At 37.9% G+C, this 21,027-nt stretch overlaps 1 protein-coding gene and 1 long non-coding RNA gene across 3 annotated transcripts; both read left to right on the top strand.

Moving 5' to 3' along the window:
- Positions 1 to 92: 92 nt before the first annotated feature.
- Positions 93 to 9,136, top strand: LOC134812440 (protein Wnt-4-like). Of its 2 annotated transcripts, none has more exons than XM_063819863.1 (6): positions 93 to 741; positions 6,364 to 6,499; positions 6,737 to 6,827; positions 7,013 to 7,177; positions 7,691 to 7,839; positions 8,018 to 9,136. In XM_063819863.1, exons 1-6 carry the CDS (start codon positions 668 to 670, stop codon positions 8,495 to 8,497), a joined length of 1,095 nt encoding a protein of 364 aa, XP_063675933.1. In that variant the 5' UTR covers positions 93 to 667; the 3' UTR covers positions 8,498 to 9,136. The 2 variants fall into 2 exon arrangements, with proteins under 2 accessions (XP_063675933.1, XP_063675934.1); XM_063819864.1 differs by lacking the exon at positions 93 to 741 and adding an exon at positions 2,756 to 3,099.
- Positions 9,137 to 12,076: 2,940 nt separating this feature from the next.
- LOC134813356 (uncharacterized) lies at positions 12,077 to 14,097 on the top strand. The gene is made up of 6 exons (XR_010160002.1): positions 12,077 to 12,214; positions 12,317 to 12,547; positions 12,700 to 12,861; positions 12,974 to 13,087; positions 13,186 to 13,615; positions 13,794 to 14,097. It is a non-coding gene; the product is annotated as an uncharacterized LOC134813356 (long non-coding RNA).
- The last annotated feature ends 6,930 nt before the right edge of the window (positions 14,098 to 21,027 follow it).

The following is a 21,027-nucleotide window of genomic DNA, read 5'->3' as shown; positions in this document are numbered from 1 at the left end:
GCAAATCTAATGAGGAACTGGGTGAGTTGTCACCGGAGTGAGTCCCCCCTTCAAATTACACTTCGTAATCAAACCAATTCCCTGACATCCCCACTTCGTTTTTAGTTGGAATTACTTTGTTACAGCGTATCTTTTGTGTGTGAAGTTAATGTGTGAGTGTTGTGAACCTGATTTGTGTTTTGAAACAGTTGGGACTTCACACGGTCTCAGGGGATCTAGTCTGCCTTGTTTCACACCTTATTACTTGTCACGTTGGTGGATTACAGCTCCCTGATTGGCTCATCTTCTAAATAGTCTTATTTGATTGGGTGGCGCTCCACTAGGAAGCTATGTTGGGGTATTTTTCACGTTAGCCCATTACCACCCTCAGAAACAATAGCCCCTCTTTAATTGTCCTGTTCTCATTTAACAATTAACTTCTATCTGGCAAATTGGCACGGAAAGGTGCCTCTCAAGCTTACGGTATTGACCTGATATACGTGACAATGTGTGTACAAACAGCCAATCAGAAGCAAGCAATTCGCCCACGTGACATCCGGCTACCCAATCAGGTGGTCCCATTAGAGCACGGCAAATCACTCGACCCTATCAGGAGAGATTAGTTCCCCGATAACACATGACTTTTAGAGCAGCTGTATGCGATTACAGAGCCAGATTGATCATGTAGATGGAGTTTTCTCCTCCTCCTTTCCTTCTTTATTTTGTGTTCCTCCTCCTCGTCCAGCCCGCTTCTGTTTACAGGTCAGTTTTACTCATCTTGATTATCACCATTTTTATCGTTGTCATCGTTATCTTGATTATAGTTTCATTCATGTCTTTAAAGCCGCCGATAAATTTACTGATAACTTATTGATAACTTAACGACCACGTTTTAAAAAACAGCATGACCGGTGGATTTGCTTCCTCGTCCAAACTTCTGTATTTTGATCGTCTTGCGGCAAAAAAAGAAGAATAATCATGAAATCGTTTTTACTTTCTGTTTGCCCGGTTGAAATTTTGAGGAGCTTTGAGACGGGAATATAATCCATCATATTTGATTGGAGACTGTATGAGTTCTACTTTCTACAGCTGTTTAATGTTACTGTTAGCTTGGTTCCATTGCAACCGCAGGAAGTTAAACGATGGTTTTCTTAATCTTTGTGAAAGTTGTTTTTAACCCGGGTATCTATTTAAAATACGATAATTATAATGCCTTTTACCAATAAGTGTCCTTTACGTAGTAGGTTTGATAGGATACTACATGGATTATTGAACTAAAATCTACAAATTTGTTTAAGAAAATCGGTCTTTTGACCAATACACCTCACCGCACATAGCCAGTCGTTAAAATTTTGTAAATTTTGTAACTAAACTAATTCAGATAAACTATAACAGGATGAACTGTAACAATGTGATTCTGTATGCTCCATTCAAATTCCACTACATAAAATACCCAATAAAATGCTGTCTAAAAGCTCTAAATTGGGAATTAGCCCGCGTTTCACGGATTGCAACTGGAGGGTCCACGTGTTGGCTTGTTTGATATGTTAGCACAGTGTCATTCAACCGTACATTTTCTTACTACTTCCCCCTATAACAACAAATCCAAACCGTCATTTCTACCGGCTGTCTTGTTGGTTGATGCATCCAAACTGTATCCGACACGCGTATCAATCCTTTTCCAGCTTATTTTTATTGCTCTTTTACTCCAAATCATCCCATGGTAAGTTTCTTCTAATAGTTCTCAGATACTCAGTAATACTGTCCTTACTCCGACAGGATATTATTTGTAACATATTGATCTTTTTTAGGTATGCTATTGATAGGCATATTTGTTGGAAATTTAATTAAGTTATTATTAATGGAGTTAGGTTTGCAAGTTGCAACTTTATTTGACGTAAAAATAAACAAGGACGTGTAAAAAATAAAAATGGCGAAACTAAGAAACAGACCTCTCAATTAAAGGTCTGAAAATGTCCGAATTCCTGGTCATTTAGTGGGTAGACGAAACATTTCACAAGGTGGTATTGGGAGGTACTCTAGTTCAGAGCTCTCTGAGTAACTCTGTGCCTCTCAGTCACGTCCCAGCGCCAGGAAATCTAAAATCTAAGAGTTTCAATTGGTGATGTTAATTGGAATCATGTGCTGGAGTCCCTGGTTCGCCCCCTTCACCCCACTAATGACTGTAGGGGGAGTCTGTAACACACGAGTGAAGTGTGCAGAGTGTTAGTCCCACAACTCCACTCCTCAAGTCACTTCCCCCTCACAAATAACCGCACCGACACAGTAACCTCTCACCAGAGTCAGTTTGTTTCCTTGAAATGCATCCTGCTACACTGTTACGACCTTGAGATGGGTGGAACACGAGGAATGACAAATGGACGCTGTGTCGTGGTCAATTACAACTGATAAAGATCGCTCGACTCTCTCACTAGCCGGTCAGGGGGTTGATTGAGCCTGATCACTTATTGACTAATGTAACCAGGGACCCTGCATCCATCCGGGGTGACACTAAACCGTGCAGCTAGATTTAGTTGATTAAAACTGGGGGAGATAAGTGTTCTAGGTGTCACTGAGGCGGCAGTTCACCAGGCTAGCTAGAGACCCTCAGTCGGATTGGGAGGGCATGTTAAGAGGTCCTGTCTAGTTTAAGTGCAGTCCGCGCGGCCTCCCTCCTCCCCAGCTTGAGAGTGAGCTAATAAAGGGGCGAGGCGGTCACCAACCCATACCACTATATATACTGTGACACACTCGCAACACTATCACTTGCACCCTCATATTTTACCTAATTGATTTTATGTGACACTGTTTCAACTTCGTAGGAGAATAACTCGATATAGTCATATACCCCAGACTAGCCGACCTTCCAAAGGCCACCAATAGCCGGTTAAAACATCTCTCAGTGACGAGAACATCCACCTATCACAGCCCAGCTTACTAATCACGTGATACTCACTTTTGACTGAGTACATCGTTCATAGAGCATCTCGACAAATCGATTATCCAGCCTCATCTCTAGCCATATATGTCTCCCAGTTTTTGGATGATGAACCTTTTGTTAATTTTTTGTTTTGTACTGAGTGCGTCCTTCATTACAGAGATTGATTCTCACTTTCTAGCGTAAGTAGTTTCTTCTTTACAGACCATCTCACTAAATTACACTAGTTTAATTAATGGGACTTTTTAAAGTCTGATCTTAAATTTCTTAATTTAAATTTGGAATGGTAGTCATGCATATGATTTCATGACTTCATCGTAGAATAAATAGCAACTGAGGCAATCAATAAAATTACTTGTGACAGACATGAGACAAATTCGAGAGGTTCAATTTGTCACGTCAAATTTCAATAATTTGCGCAGCTCCATAATTTCACAGACTTCTACACTTCCACTGAAACTACGAACAACATTAGCAAAGTAGGGATTGTAAACGATTTACGGACATCTCCTGACAGATTGAAACTATCTCAAGGTTCCTGACCGCCGGCCTGTTCTACATAACACAGCGTTTAGGAAATATAGTAATCAATAAATCTAATCACCACCAACATTAATTAATCACTATTGGTATTATTCAATTTTCAATTTGATAATCATTTCGAAATGTTTCGGGTCTCTTTGAAGTTCAGGTCCTTGGTTAGGAGTTAAACTGTTAAAGCTACCTTAGCCTCGCTGTATCCCTACATCATCCATCACAACACAGCTTTTAGGCTCTTACAGTGGTATCTTGGGGCCATAATGTGGCTGAAAAAATGTGCATATAATCTTAAAGTGCAGCTCACTTGCCCTTGATAATTAATATCAATAATTTAGGCGTAATACTGACGTTAATTAACGGATTTACCTCGGTACCGAAAGTAAGCAGTATCCGGTACACAGGTTGTCATACCAACATACGTATTTTAGTGGTAGTTACCATGGAATGTGTGAAATAACAGTATCCTGGTAACAAATTTACTTTCTAATTTTCACCCTCAGGCAATATTCCGAACTAACGCCCATCTGCCAGCACATTTTGTGCAGATCAATTTCCTCAATTTCAAGGAGCCCAAATAAGCAAATACTTCATATGAACTGAACTATTTTACTCGAAACAACAGATTTGTAAGTCTACAACTCTTTCAATACAATCTGCTGCTATATCTGGTTAAATTTGTCGCCCGACTCTCACATAATTTGTCGACATTAATCAAACGATTCCGGGAATTGTTTATTGTCTCTAAGTCTAAATCACATCCGTGTAAAAACCCAGCCCCGATAGTCTCCTAGTTGGTGTGATCATATGAACAAGAAGCCCAAGCAATCCTCTTAGATACGATTATTCCAGTTCATGATCTAGTTTTATGGATCGTTTGACAGGCCTGACGTGACAAATATACGAGACAACTTATTTCTCCAGCCACCCTCAAACATCGTAGACGGTAATTTTGGGTATTTTAGCGGGTGGAGAATCAACTCGACTAAGCATTTATTCGCTCTCTAATATAGATTCAAATGTAATGCGAATATTAAAGATTTAATGCCAAAATACAGAGTTGAATTCATTTCTTCCTCTAAATCGAGCCGCGTTGGTTTTACTGATAGAAAGGGAAGCAGTTGTAATAAGATGCTAAGTACGCACTTATCCCTCGTCATTCATAAAGTTTAATATCGATTCTCCCTAACGACCGACTACTCTAGGGTACTTATCAACAGATTTTGTGTTATTTATGGTATGCAATATGCGTGATGATTGATGATCTACAAATTCCTCAATTTGGGGCGTCTGGGCACGTGTTTTCGATAACAACGTTCTAATTCGAGAATTAGTTAGAAACGCATTTCCAAAACAACCACCCATACTCAGACTGTTATCCTTGCCGTGATAAATTTCTAGATTATTATCCTTCCCTTAACTAGTTCAAAAATAATTTCGAGTTATATCCCGTGTCGATTCGTTTAACTATTTAATGATGCCTATCTTTATGAGAACAGTACTTTCTTGTAAATTTTTTTACAAATCTCCAAAAAACATTGACAATAACTCATTAGCGAAATAAGATGAATGTTGTTGGTGATTACGTGCCCAGCCCCTGCACGTCATTATTGTCCCGTTCAGAGACTTGGTACAAAGTTTAGATATCCATTCCGATCTTGTCACTGTCCAGTACAAGATATCAATTATGCAATAAAAATCATCAATTCTTTAAAGCAAATCTCTTAAATTATGCATAATGACAGCACAATGACGGGTAATATAATGAGTCCAATCAACAAGACAATGACTTTTGAAAACTTAACGGACTTTAGACAACTTTATCACGACTTTGAAGAAAACCACGTTTAATTCCTTTTGAGGATAAGAGAAAACCATTGTTTTAATTTTCAATAATGATTTAATTTTCGAGGACTAATATTTTGATTTTGTATAAAAATTGTTGGTTATTTTTCGAAAACCGACCTTTCAATTCTGAATGTGTTTTTAATTTCCGAAAACTAAGGTTTTGAAAATGAAACTGAATAAGAATGCGTGATTATTCTTCAAGAACTTAGGTATTCATTTCGAAACAAGATGGTTTTATGATTTTTAAAGAACTTACGATCTTATACTGAATGTTTTAGGACATACCACCCAGCAGATTTTGGTTGCGTTATCTTGGCACTGTGAGTCGGATTGTGTGATATGTGTGACAACTAATATGTGTGAACCTGGGTTTTATCTTCATGTTTTTTGCTGGGTTTGTGTTTGTCATGGCACAACTCTTTGTAAAGTAGAGTCAGTTTTACTTCTTCACCCTCATTACCCGTCATCTAATGTAACATCTAAGTAATCATGTTGTAACAACTAATGTAACATCTAAGTTATCATGTTGTAACAACTAATGTAACAGCTAAGTAATCATGTTGTAACAACTAATGTAACATCTAAGTTATCATGTTGTAACAACTAATGTAACATCTAAGTTATCATGTTGTAACAACTAATGTAACAGCTAAGTAATCATGTTGTAACAACTAATGTAACAGCTAAGTAATCATGTTGTAACAACTAATGTAACAGCTAAGTTATCATGTTGTAACAACTAATGTGACAATATCTAAGTTATCATGTTGTAACAACTAATGTGACATCAGAAGATGACGCCAACCTGCTTATCCATTTAGTCGTATACGTAATGTGGCAAACGATTCGTAACTTGTAACTTGTAAAACACTTATTAGTCAGCTTCAGTGACCGTTAATTTTTTAAACCACCAGTTTGGACTGATTTTCCGGAGAGGATGACGTTTCAGACTCGGACTGACCATACTTCAACTTAGAATATGTTATGTGACATTTTCAACTACAGTATCCCATTTTAGGGTACGATCAGTACAACACTATTTTAACGAGTTTCCATTTCAGGGCTGTCAGTAACACTAGCTTTACCGATTCCGCGTCCTTTTCGTGCGACAAGTTACCGGGGCTGTCTGCCCATCATCTCTCTCTGTGTCGGCGGTATCCTAACCTCATGAGATACGTCCAGGATGGCATCAGAAGGGTAAGTGTGGGGTTTTGGGGTCGGGGTTTGGGGCGTGAGGGGGGGGGGGGGGGGTGTCAGTGTGAGGGCTTGAAGAGGTGGGAGTTTTACTATGCTATTCTTCTCAATCGAACGTAAAATCGGATTAAGTTTTTAAATCATAATTTGTCATTATGAACTGTAACATACTGGAAACATGACATAAAAGATTCGTTTTTACTTGTTTGGATGAAAAGCTCTAATACCTCTATTTCCCAGGCCCAGGAGGAATGCCAGACCCAGTTCCGATACAATAGATGGAACTGCACTTCTATAGACAACAGACCTTTCATGAAGCTTCTAGAACGAGGTACGGTTTAGTGCTCCACTGTGCACAGAAATATTTCAGTAATTAGTGAACCTCCATTCATGAGTATTGTGTTTCACGATCAATAGTTTCTACTTCTATTCGCCAAAAAGAGACTTTCAGACTAAATAATACTTGTCTAATGTCCAATTGGTGACTTTTTGAATTTATATTTATAAAATGAACAGGTTTCCGAGAGTCGGCGTTTTCATACGCCATAGTTTCCGCCGGTATTACGTACATGTTGACTAACGCGTGCGGACAGGGCGAGTTTCCAGAGTGTTTCTGTCAAGGCGGAGACTTTTTCAACTCCAACATCACCGCCAACGCTACATCCTTCCACTATACGAACGGTTTGTCCTTCTGTCTGTCTGAATGTCTTTCGTTCCGTCCGTCCGTCCGTCCGTCCGTCCGTCCGTCCGTCCGTCCGTCCGTCCGTCCGTCCGTCCGTCTGTCTGTCTGTCTGTCTGTCTGTCTGTCTGTCTGTCTGTCTGTCTGTCTGTCTGTCTGTCTGTCTGTCTGTCTGTCTGTCTGTCTGTCTGTCTGTCTGTCTGTCTGTCTGTCTGTCTGTCTGTCTGTCTGTCTGTCTGTCTGTCTGTCTGTCTGTCTGTCTGTCTGTCTGTCTGTCTGTCTGTCTGGGTGTCTGTCTGTCTGTCTGTCTGTCGGTCGGTCGTTCGGTCGGTCGGTCGGTCTGTCGGTCTGTCTGTCGGTCGGTCGGTCGGTCGGTCGGTCGGTCTGTCTGTCTGTTTTTTCTGTTTCTATTAAGTTTGCTAAGATTGAAGGGTCCTCAGGAATCTCGTAAATTTTATTTCTTCACGACTGTCAAATCTAACACTCATCATAAAACTAACAACATATCATTTCAGGGAGCTCGTGGCACATGTCAGGATGTGATGACAATGTTGAAGTAGCTTCTAACATAGTCATGGAGTCCCAGAAAACTTACAGTAGGAGGAGACGAAATATCGACACCAGAGCGCTGGTAGCTCAACATAACAACAAAGTTGGCATACAGGTCAGTTATTATTAATGAGAAAATTAGTGAGTAATTAGTAAGTAATAAGTGAGGTTCTTAACAACAATCATGTAACAACAATAACTCTTATCTTGGATTGCATATTCATTGAAAAGTATAATCCAGAATCCAGATATCGTACTGAGTAAGACTGTATCGTGATTGACTTTGTTTTCAGGCCCTCCAAGACACAGTAACACTGGATTGCCGGTGTCACGGAATGTCCGGCACGTGTGCCACCAAGACGTGCATGAGGAAGATGCCGCCCTTTTCAGTGGTAGGCGATTACCTGGAGTACAAGTTCCACGGGGCCCGGCGAGTGATCCACAAGAAGTCAGGTTACGGTCTGTTAGTAGCGTCTCCTGGTCGGAAAGAGCCACGGGAGCCTCGCCGAGATGAGCTCCTGTACTACGAGAAGAGCCCCAACTTCTGCTCAGCAGATCCAGCACTGAACTGGGCCGGGACAGTCGGACGGCGCTGTGTGATTGCGTCGGACCCACGACAACGCGACCTGCACTGCGACGTGTTGTGTTGCAAAAGAGGGTATTACACATTATTCGAGGTTAAGACTGTGGACTGTAACTGTAGACTTGAGAACTGCTGCTCTCTGACGTGTGACCGGTGTAACGTGACTGTCCCTATCCATTATTGCAATTAGACTGCTCCATTTCTACCCTTTCATATTTTACTCTTCTAAGAGTTAAAACTTGACTTCCACCCGTGCCTCCGTGAGGCTTATTAGTGCACAAAGCAAACATTGACAAATGGTGGACCATAAACACATTTTCATACTAGCACTAATATTTCATTAATCAGATTTACAATTTTTGATAGGCTAGTGTTAGTGTTACGTCGATTCGCCAGATTTACCATATAATTTGATTTACTTAAATTCTTTGCAAATAAAAACGCAATATTATTGTAATTTGGCGTTTTTCAAATCAAATAGGACTAGGTTATACCCTTTGAATTTGATATATTTTATTTAAAACTAGAAAGTAGACACATTTCTGATATTCTTAGCAATTAAGATTTGATATCTTACCTATGAAAACTGTCGCTTGATAATGACAGATCGTTAAGTATGTTCTGAGATGTAAATGGTGAGAGTGCTAGTAACTGTAGAAACTTGAGATAATTTTATGGTTGGACTCCCTTAGAGTTAGATCATAGATTCTGGAATTTTGATACTATCGCAGCTAGCTATGTTTTGTATACAAAGACTAAAGCAGTGGAATGTGTTTATAAATGTGTTGCTATTTGTAATTTAATTTATTTGTTTTAGTTGCAAAACTTGATACCGTGTTTTATTTATATTGGTTTGAAAATGAACAAAAAACAGTTATTACTATCAAATGACTACCGTCACCACTTGGAGCTGTATTATGATCTGCAGTAAAGCTGAACTTGGAAAAACATGGAATCCAGTTGAAATCGATACGCTTAATTAGCAATTATATTTCACCCAGCTTATTGTTACTGGTAGCTCTTTCCACCTGATATAGCTTCCACCTATAGCTCAGCTAGGAGCGCGATAAGATTTTGACCATTGACCGTTCTGTGTACATGCTTATACATTTTTGTTCTATGAGTAAGCTGTGGGATTGTGAAAGTAAGCGCGCTAAGCTATACCAATGTATTTTTGACGCTGATTTGAATAAGATCTATTACAGTTACAGTTACACAGCGTGAAAATCATTTCTTGACGAGTTATGAGCAAATAACCAATTTTGTCTGACGCGCGCACGTAACACTAACAGCTGTTTGTAAAACGATATTTAAGATGTTTTGCTTTAGGATTCGAGTCAGTTTTGGTTTTAAAGTAATCCTTAACTTTAGCTTTAAATACTTACCCTTTAAATCGAAATCAGCGTTTACAAATGTACACAGAACGGTAAAAATCTAATTGCACCCCTATTATAGCATTAGCTATAGCATATAGGAAGAGCTACAGAGAATTTAATTGAAACGTTAATCTGTATAAATATAATCAATAATGCAGATTGCAGAATCATAATTGATAGTTATACTATTACTAATAGGCCGGGCATAGCTGCAACCGCAACAGCCTGATATGATTGAGCAGCGACATGATCACATGACCTATCGATAGGTCATGTTAGTCTATGTAATAAGCGCCATGAGCTGGCACAGAATTTTTTGTCTCTGATTTTGATAAATTTGGTACCAAAAGTTATTCACCGTGTAGCACGATAACTTCGAGCTGTATATGTAGTACATATAGTATGTGGGCCTCCTGTGCATTGCAAGAGTGTACAAAGGACACGAAAAATCGGTAATTTATTGCTTAAAATGCCTATAACTCCTAAAATATTGAATATTTTGAAATTATTCTTACAGGATAGTAATAAGCTTAGTCAGACACAACTTTTGGTACCAAAATTATAATATTTGAAGCACCAAATTTTTCAAAAATTTGTTCAAAATTTCACACAAGGTTCAGATTTTAAAATGTTGAAAATAATTTTCCTTTAAATCTTAAAATATTAGTACTAAAAGTTTTATCTTGATGAGCTGATTACGATGCCATAATAATTATGTGATAATATCTGAAAATGTGAAAGTTATAGGCCAAAAACTAAATATTTGCGCGAAAAATGCACGCGCGGCGAACAAGCGCCGTGTAGCATTTTTAGCGAAAATTGCTACACGGTGGATTTATTTTATTTACATTTTTAGACAACTTTTGGTACCAAATTTATCGAAATCGGAGAAAAAAAGTTCTGTGCTCGCGCTTGGCGCTTATTACACTGACTATTATGACAATTATTACTATATGTGATCATGTCGCTGCTCAAATCGCCCCACTACCAGTACCGGTACCGGGTACCACTGGACATGGACGTGATTTTCTTTCGACCAGAATTGGCCCTACGAATCACGGATGAAATAAAAATTGACCATGTCACATGTACGTAAAATGTTGTCAATGTCCATGTACGTCCAATGTCCATATTATATAGTCCATTAATTATTGATAATGATAAATGACCCGACAGGCGCCGTTATATATTTGCTACGTACGTTATATACTTCTCTCGGCTGGCCGGCTTCGCGCTCGAAAAGGGGTTGCAGCGTAACGTCAACCATATACTTGCTACACGTTGTATACCGCTCGTGCACGCGAATGATTAAATATTGACAAATTGAAACAAATTACACAATTTTTGATAAAAATAAAAACTTTTTTGTCCTCTTAAATTTGAAAATACTCCAATGAAGTGTTAACAAGAAATAAAAAACATTATTATTGAAATTGTTGATGATAAAATGTTAAATAAATAAATTTTGTTAACAATTATGCAATAAAATGTTTCGGTTACGCGCGCGCGTCATCTTTCTCTTCATCTGAAGCAATTACATCCGAATATGGTCAAATCACTTAATAGGGAGCCATATTCTGGGTCCCGCCAAATAGTGCAATTCCCTAAATGGTGTGCCCCTTTTGCGGCCGGCCGGCCGGCCGCGAGCGCTTCGCGCGCGCTCAAAAGGGGTTACAGCGTTTGTCAACCATATACTTGTCATATGTTGTATGACCCCAGACCCTCCGCGCACGAGTGCGCGGCTCCCCTGTATCGTAGAAATTAAACTCTACTCTATAGTGAAACGACCGTGGGGGTCACGACGTGATAAAACCATATACTTATAAATAAATATAAAGTAATACGCGTACGCGTTTACCTAGCTTAGCTTGAGCTAGTCTATATAGTCTGCCGTTTTCTTTGATTCACGATGTCAATCCTTCGCAGCTCGGTGAGGCACAGTGGTGCATCTCGCCGATCTACCGAAGTGGTTGCGAGAAGCATTATTTGATGCGCGCGCGACCCAGTAGTGCATCGCGCTACAATAACGGATGCTAACTTCCACACTTCAGGAAGAGATCCCGTTTCTGACCACATTTTAAATAAAAAATCAAGTAAATGTATCATATCAGTTAACAACAGCAAAAGTTAAGGATTAAGTATGAATTCCCTAATATAATTAATTTAATGGTGCAAATGGTTGGGAATATGATGTTTGTATTTGCATTTGTATCTGCTGCAGCAATAATATTATGTAAGTTTTCTAAAAGATCTATGTCCCAATAAAGATTGGGACTGCAATTTGGCGAGTGAGTGATGGATGGTCTTGGTCTACGATTAACATGTGAATAGCTGAATTTAATGATACGAATAGCTAAATTATCTCTGTATATTGTTTGACTATTCTATTTAGCATAGAAGATGAAATAAATGGCTCACCATTATGAATTAGATTCCGTACTTCCTGAAGAAGGAAATTCTCTCAGTCTTGGGAAGAAGACACTTCCATAATTCATCCCACTGCTCCACTCTACGACTACGAGCCTAACCAAGTATGTGTTTCAGCATCTTAATTATTTAAAAAAATCTGTTTTCCTTGCTTACAATTACTTCTATTCACGAGTACAAGTAGTATATTAACCAACATCATTCAGGAGCCTCTCAATGCACCACCTCCAGCTTACAATTCTCTATTTGACACTGCAAAATCCTTCCCAAAGACCATCGCAAAACCATCCTAGGACAAAGCCAAAGTAAAAATAATCATGAAGTTGATAGAAACGAATCGGAAGAAGCTAATGACGACGCTGAGGAAAATAAAGATCAAAATAATGACAGTGATGATGATGAACCAGACACATTCTGTGGCTACCTATGCCTAATTGGTGAGTCATGAGTGCCTATATTTTTACTTCAGTATGTCTTAATGTGTATTGAGTATTAAATGCGTCCATCCAGAAGATGCTTTCACCTTGATCCAAGTGTGAGATATTTGAAATTTTCTTGCAGTAACTATGACTGATTATTTGTTTTTCAGTTGCTGTTAACATTATTTTTTGTGGACTACCAGTAGCACAGATTATCATGGGATTTATTTATAAAGATGAATGCAATATAGATGATAAGATACCGTTATTTCTGTTGGTAAATGGCATCGTTTTCACTCTGATATGGCAGCAACTTTGGATCCCTACTAAAGGTAGGAAGTTAACCATTACTGAATGTTTTCCACTATTACATAGTAAATTTACGTAATACATGAATGACCCATATCCATCAAACATGAAAGTTTAAGTGAGATCTTGTTTTAGGTTGCTCAGAAACACTACTTGCAATCTTTAATGGGGCAGTTGGACTCTTTCTCTTGGCTTGGTTTATTTGTGGAAGTGTCTGGGTTTTTAAGGCAAAATCTTCTGTTCTACTCTGTAAGTACGTTATATTTTCAAGGCTTCTTCAATCCCTGTTTCTGTCTCGATCCTCTTATATATATTTTTTCAAAGATATTAACGAAAATCTTTTTCAGACAATAACAACGCTATTGATATCCCTATTGAAGGCCATTTCAAGTCCAAAATATTTAGTATTGTGACCAGGGCCCCTCTAACTTCAGACCTGATGAGCATTCAATGGGAACATGACTCCTACTGGAACAAGCAGGACCCCCTCAAAATTGAATTTGGCTATTTCATATTATTCATTAAAGCTGTGCAATCAAACAAGGCAATTGTCAATAAATAATATACATGTTTTTAAAATACAGGATGTTTGGACTTTTTATATTTCATCGAGCAGAGTTCGGATATGGTTGAATGACAAAATAGCTTTTGAAGGGACAAAGTATGATGAAAGATACAAAGATTGCGAAATATGGGAAGATAAACTCGATACCATAAAGACTGTGACTGGGCCTGTTCAAGCCCTTCAGACATATGATAAAAAGGGCATATATGCAGGTAAGTGGTGAATTATTTGAGTTAAAAACAGACCTACAAACATGCTATTTCGATCATTTGACTAAAAATCGGTCATATTGTTCATCTTATTTATTACGGCTTATTTGAATGTACAATAATTGATCTTGTTAATAATATCCAGTATAATTTACCCCCATTTTCATTCCTATTTTAAAAGAAACCGCCTATTATCGGAAGTGCAACAAGAAAGTCTACAACTTCGCTTTTTGGATGCTTGTCATCATCTACATAATTGTTGGAGTGCTCTTCCTCGGAGTAGTACTCTTGTAAAGTCGTCTTCCTGTTACCATCTCATCAGCTCAATCTCTGGAATCTTTTAAAGCTCTTCTAAAAACTTTCCTGTTTAAAGTGTCTTTACTTTATCGATAAACTATTTTGGTCATGATTGGTGTACGATCTTAGAGTATTTCATACTATGCATCAGTATTACCGATATCTTTTCAAGCATAAGTGTCCAGTCCTTTCCTAGTACTAGCAGGAACCCGTCTAACCCTAAAGTGGTGTCAAGACTCGAGAGACTAAAATAATTATTACCTATTTAATTCGCGTTTTTGACACCACTCATTCAACCTCATTTTACCTCATTAGGGCAGCCAAAAAAGGCAAAATTGGGATGAGGTGAAATGAGGTAAAATGAGGTAAATTAATATAGTATTCTGAGCCTTTTTTAGAGACAAAAAAGGTTTATTCAAAGTCATTATACTAGTCATTAAGAACTTTGAAAAAGTTTGGCTGTCTGGTAAGAAAATATCCCTTGAAAGAAAGCTGAGGTTATATGATGCTCAAGTTGTATCTGTATTGATTTACAACTCAAATAGTTCTAGTTGGAGTCCTAAGAAAGCAACCATGGAGAAAATGGACACACTCCATCGTAGACACCTCAGGTCCATTTTAAACATCAAATGGCCTAAAGGTATGATAAGCAACAAAGCATTGTATGAAAGGTGCAAAGTTGAAAAGTTATCCAAGCGTATTGAACACCAGCGGTGGAAGATGTTTGGACACATTCTCAGGAGTATGGAGAACACCCCAGCCCAAACGGCTCTCTCATTTGCTATTGAATCAGATAATTTATTCATTGGAAGATTGGGGAGACCTAGAATGAACTTGTTATCGGTTTTAAGAAGTGATTTAAATAGTAGAAATTTGCAAAATAAATAGTAGAAATTTTTGCTTTCATCAAATTTGCAAATGGACAACTTGTATGAATTGAACGAAATTAGAGATATAGCTGCATGCAACAGATGTTGGGAAAATCTTTTTCAAGGGTACAGTTTACCGCATTAAGGTATTTAAAAAAATCATTTTTGTCGGTAAGATCCTGTTTTATAATAATAATAATAATAAACTTAACTTATTCTTAAGATCCGCCAAACTACAGTCCTCATTGTATAATTAAAGCGGACGATGAAACCTTGGAAAGGGGTCGTTCAGATATTACGTTATCAGTATCATTTTTTGGCCAATTCTAACCCCTCTGTGATTATGTAATATGTACGATCCCAAACTAAAAAATTGCTTGAAAACTTACGTTTGGAAACGAACCGCCGGTGGGCACAGAAATCTCCAACGCTTTTTTCAATAATACGGATCAGAATGTTATTGATCACATCAAATGTTCTTACTCTACTCAGTCATATTAAACAGCAAATAACAGCACACATGTCATTAACAAAATAAAATAAAGATAGTTAAAGCACACTTAAATGATAAGATAGTTAGCACTCGTAAATAGAATATACATTTTTTTCCTGTTTCTTCCTTTTTTAAAAACTTTAAAAGATGCAACCTGCTAAAACCAATAGTTTAATAAACTCTTAATTTGTAAAATATCACTTTGCACATAATTGCATCAAAGTTTGGTTTTAATGAATTTTGCAGCGGTATATAAAGTTCTTGGAGCAAGGTATTTTTTAAAGGGACGGGACGATTTTGATTCAAGGAAGCTGATTCCTCAGTAAATTAACAAAGGGTAATTAATCTCACTATTATATATTGATCTTTTGCCATTGTCAAGAGAGCTTAAATATTACAAATTTTGTGTAAAAATGGAAGTCCATAATCTTTTTTTGCAAAAGTACCTTTCAATGTGGAATTATTTCGATGATATGCAGCACATGCTATATCATGCGAAGAAATTAAGGAAAATGAAAAATTGTTCGGTTCCGTAACCGCTGTAACTAAATTGTACGTATGGCTTTAATGCATTTAATTGAATTAAAAAACGGTAATCTTATCGTTTAATCGATTTTAAAACGTGGTCTTTAATTATAAACGAGTCTCTACATTTGCAGCTTCACGTCCTCTCTCTTGCTGGTTAATGATATTCGGAGGCCTCCTATTTTCTCTGTTCAGTCTCAATATCCCTTTGAAGAATTCTCTCAGCTTGGGCATTCTCCAAAAGTATAGAATTGGGTTTGCTGCCGAGTTCACTGCCATGAGTACAGTGGATACGGCGCTAAAGTAGTACCAATGTGTATCAAACTGGTACATATTAGAGAACCACTCCCAGTTATCAGTGTGTAGGGCGTATGCTTGTAAGATATAATGAACGGCAAGGGGAACATTACACACTCCATACACAAAAGCAAAAAGTAAAATTGTTATTGTCGCCCTGTTTCTGGATTGCTGTAGCTCCTGTTGCCCTGCTACATTATTTCTTATTGTTAGCAACACAGCTGATATGATACAGCTTGCTGCAACTACGAACGCTGGAACTATCTGCACTAAGTTATGGATGATAAGAAGGATAATTACAGTCCTGTTTGCAGAAATTCCACCGGCATTCAATCCACAACGTGTCCAAAAAAGGAAGAATTGAATCTTCCAACCGTCTTGAACATTGAGTCCAATTATCGAAGCCAATATTAGCAATAAGTACGATACTATAGCTATAAGCAGATACCTTATTTTCCGTTGTTGGAATGGTCTCATCAGTGACACTGTCCTAGTTAAAGACAAACATAGCACTAAGAAAATGCTATGTGAAACTGCTATTTCCCACAAGTAATACCAGGCTTTACAGCCCAGGTTCGTACCGAATACGATACCTGGACTTCTTTCTGACAAAAACGAAATTCCAACGGGGAGTACTATCACACTTACGACTGTATCATTTGCCGTAATCACCATATAGGTGACGCTTGCAATGTCCCTTTTCTTGTCCTTAAAATACAGAAAGCTCACAATATTTCCCACCGTCCCGAGAAGGAAGCACAGACAACAGATAGTCCCGTAGGTCACATCAGCTGCGTGGTTGTAGTTGTAGGAGTAATACAAATACGGTTTTGTTTCTGTCACATAAGTCGTTGAATATACCATCCTGTGTCCTGATATTATATGAATTAACTCGGGTATAGGACACTAGGGCGGTACTTTCCTAATATTAAAGGGTGGATACGAGGGCGAACCACATGACTCACTTTAACATGGACACGAGGACCGAATTAAACACCGTCCTAAATTATGACGAACTAGTAATAAACTTGTTGCATCGTACAATTTTATTTTAACTTTTGTTTATAAGCGCCAACCTACTTTTATAAACATTAATTAATATCTTTTATTAAAATGTTGTCATATTCAATAATTCAATTGCATCTGATTTTATAAGACTTTAGTGGCATTAAACGAAACAACTGGATTTAAACTAAAAAGACAGAAGCAAAGACGGTCAGGCGAACTAATAAAAGCCTAAATCAGTTTGACAATCGTTCACTCAACCGTTTGGTCATTTATATGATTATAATGAAATACGTCAAATAAAATGATTAACATCTGGCTTACGTAACAAGTGATAACTTATTATTTAGCAGTTTATTTCAAATTTATTGAAATGAAAATAAGTACTAGTGGTTGATTTAACTGAGAGGATTGTTGGTTTGAAACTGAGTGAACACACCTCAGTAAAATTCGTCAGCCCAAAGTTAATACCCATCCTGGTACGTACTACCCCTGATCTAAACCTGGGTAACTGTTGCATCAGCGACGGCGATATTCTGAGAATCAAGTTTGTCGCATGAACATCTAGGCAGTGTGTGATTGGTCTAAGCACGTTACCAAACCCCAAAATCTGCTGCTGAGTTGGCTAATTATTTAAGGAAAATCTCTCAATTTTTGGGTGGTTTAAATCTGGGTGATTATTAATTGTCACATCAATATGTTTAGTTTCAAATTTAATCGTGAGTAGATCCAATTCTTCGAGCTAAGCTTTACCTCAGAACATCAAAAACCTGTTTAATCGTATGTTTTGTCGGTAAAGCCAGATATAAATAGATTGTTGAATATGGCTAAGTCAGCAAAAAAATATTTATCAATCATGAATGTGTATAAATATAAAAGTAGGTTGGCGCCTATAAACAAAAGTTAAAATGAAATTGTGTGATGCCATTATAAGTTTATTACTAGCTCATCATTTAGGACGATGTTTGGTTCCGTATGCGTGTCGATGTTTGAGTACCAGTTACCACCCTAGTGCCTTCCGCCCTCGTGTCCGGTCACGGTTCCCATTCACGTGTGTTTAGCAAACCCTTTGGCAGCTGGTAAATTACTGGTCTAATCAGCTGATTGTATTCTAAAATACACATCCTCTGGATATACAGCTCGATCAAAACTCAAAATAATTGACCGACACGAAACAGCTCGTTTATTTTTCTAATTTGATATTTAATTATTAAGTAAAGAAAGAACTGGTAGAATAGCTTTCAGACTAAGGTCTTATTCAATTCTATTATAACAAACATTATCGTACCCATACGGCTATACGGCATGATTATCTTAGTGTTGCTCTGCTAGAGTTATTGCTAGAAACCCTAGAAAGTTTACGAAACTTAGAGTTAGGGAAGGGGTCCAACTTTCTGAAACCGATCTGAAATTGATGGTACTAACCACCAGCCGCCTGTGTCGTCCTAAACTCACACTGAAGACTGTTGACTTGTATTCAAGACTCAACAGTTAACAAGATTTACGCCGTTTAGCGGACGCTAAATTTCCATCAACCGTAGGCATTGCCTTTTAAAATTTAAAATTACAATTAACGATCGTTTCATGTTGGTCAAAATATCAAATAATGGTTCTTTATTCATCATTCTTGGGGCGCTATGGAGCACAAAATGGAGGGGTTGCCATTGTCAATTATTCAAATCTAAAAAGTTAAATGACCGGACACCGTAGCCTGTGTGGTGATATTAAACGTTTGAAGAACAAAGCCACGTGAAGGAATGGTTGTTTACAAAGGCGGGGTGCAACACATAACCACGCCAATTTCCGTCTAACCCCGCACTTGCGGAATTAGGCGGAATTAGGCGGGATTACGCGGGATTTGGCGGGATTACGCGGGATTGGTGGGGTTAGGTGTTGCACATAACCCCGCCAATTTCCGTCTAACCCTGCACTTGCGGAATTAGGCGGGATTACGCGGAATTAGGCAGGATTACGCGGAATTACGCGGGATTACGCGGGATTTGGCGGGATTTGGCGGGATTAGTGGGATTGGCGGGTTAGGTGTTGCACCCCGCCTTCATAGCTCGTCATTGATAGGATCAGTATTAAATGAGGTCGAATGATTACTTCATAGCTCGTCACTAACTGGATCAGCATAACATGAGGTCCAGTGATCTCTTGCTGATACGTCAAGACAAGATCAGTAAATAGCTATAAATATCGAAAAAATTAGCTTAGTAATTACTGAGTAAAAATGCCTTCTTCACAACTAACTCTTTGGCCTCATCTTTTTAAATCACTCATTCCCTCTGAAACAAGATAATGCTTAGGACTAGGAGGAACTTAGTTAACTTCTTGTATGATTCGGTAAGAGGAAAATCCCTTAGTAAGCTAACATTCTTTTGTAGGATGTTACCACTTATCATATCTGTTATCCAGCATAATCCCACAACTAGACCCTCTTATTCTTGAGTCTTGACAATGACAGTAGCAATGTACACTATTTTGATGGTCGGTCCAGGTCTCCAAGAAAACCTTCCTTTTTATATTCTCATATTGTGTGTTAGTTTGGTGTGAAGTATTATTTTCTTTTAAAACTAACAGTGAGCTAAATTGATATCAGTAAAAGATGATATTATATTTTAACAGGTAAAATTCATATAATTGACGATTAAGAGATATGGGAGTGTGTTCAGGACTCTGAAAGTGGCATACTATTATAGCAATAGTATGAAATGGTTAACTTTAGTCAAGGTCTCATGTCTCTACGACCTTCGCTTTTGGCGCTGTGAATATTGCGCTTCAAGCGCAATGCGCAAATTCCTGCAGGAACTTCCCGACATTGTAGAGACCTGAGACCTCGACTAAAGTTAACCATTTCTTACTGTTTATATTAGAGGAGCACACATTCAGAACTCCTTCCATACTCCTTCGTGACTAAATTGACGATTTAGATCATTTTACCTGTTAAAAATTGGTGAAAAATATGGGCGTGGCCCAAGTCAGTATTATACGAAACCGTAGAGACACAAAAATTTTTTTGGTTGTTCCTGACCCTATAGAGCAACTAATTAGAGGTGATATCTAATTATTTGAACGAAAAGTGGTTTTGTGAACCGCCTTATAATGCCAGATAACCCCCTCTATATCCCTGTCCTGCATCAGGGTTCACAGTTCCTCTTTAGAGTTTGTCCCAATTTCCTTCAGTAACATAGACAAGTAGCTTAGTCTTGGTCGGCCTTGCTGTGCTCTACCAGTACCATGAATACGTTCCCATAAGACTAAATCACTGGCAAGTAGCTCAGGATGTCTGATTTGAGTAAACTAACCTGATTACCGGCAAAATTATTTACGAACAAGAATCATGATTTATAAAATTTTTGCCGAAATTTACCTCATTTTACCTCATTCGGGCAGCCAAAATGGGATGAGGTAAAATGAGGTAAAATGAGGTTGACCCCCCCCCCCCCCCCTCTTTTCGACATTCGAAATTAATTCGAGATTTTAATTATGAGGATTTTGATTATGTTTTTCACATCCCCACCGAAATAAATCATAACTTTTTTTAACGGTTAGTTTTGCTTAAATTCGATGTTATATCGATCTAAAAAAACTGTGCGAAAATGAAATTGTCAAAATTGTTTATCTGTTGTATGTTTAATAGCATGTCCTCAACAATTTTACGTTTTTAATTTTGAATTTATTAAACAACACCGTATTTAAAGTTAAATCTGAATATTATTCTGTTGATAATTCTAGTACTGGTTCTTGAGAGTATCCCTACGGAATTTTGAATTACTGAATTAAAAATTATTATTATCTAATGATAAACATCTAACTTTATTTCTAAGCTCACGATTTTATTTACCTTTATGAGTAATAAATAACTTAATCGAGTCATTGAAGTGATGGTCTCAAGTTCTTAAGTTCAGGGCCATTAAAACAGATCG

Source organism: Bolinopsis microptera, chromosome 3 (assembly GCF_026151205.1).
Source record: "Bolinopsis microptera isolate Bmic1 chromosome 3, MBARI_Bmic_1.0, whole genome shotgun sequence".
In the NCBI taxonomy this organism is placed as follows: Eukaryota; Metazoa; Ctenophora; class Tentaculata; order Lobata; family Bolinopsidae; genus Bolinopsis; species Bolinopsis microptera.
Note: the sequence above shows the minus strand (reverse complement) of the source record. Positions and strands in the feature narration are given on the sequence as shown.

Coding starts and splice junctions, on each gene's coding strand:
- LOC134812440 (XM_063819864.1), top strand. CDS start 3,005: ATGTCTCCCAGTTTTTGGATGATGAACCTTTTGTTAATTTTTTGTTTT. Junction 6,828..7,012: donor CATGAAGCTTCTAGAACGAG/GTACGGTTTAGT, acceptor TAAAATGAACAG/GTTTCCGAGAGTCGGCGTTT. Junction 7,178..7,690: donor ATCCTTCCACTATACGAACG/GTTTGTCCTTCT, acceptor ATATCATTTCAG/GGAGCTCGTGGCACATGTCA.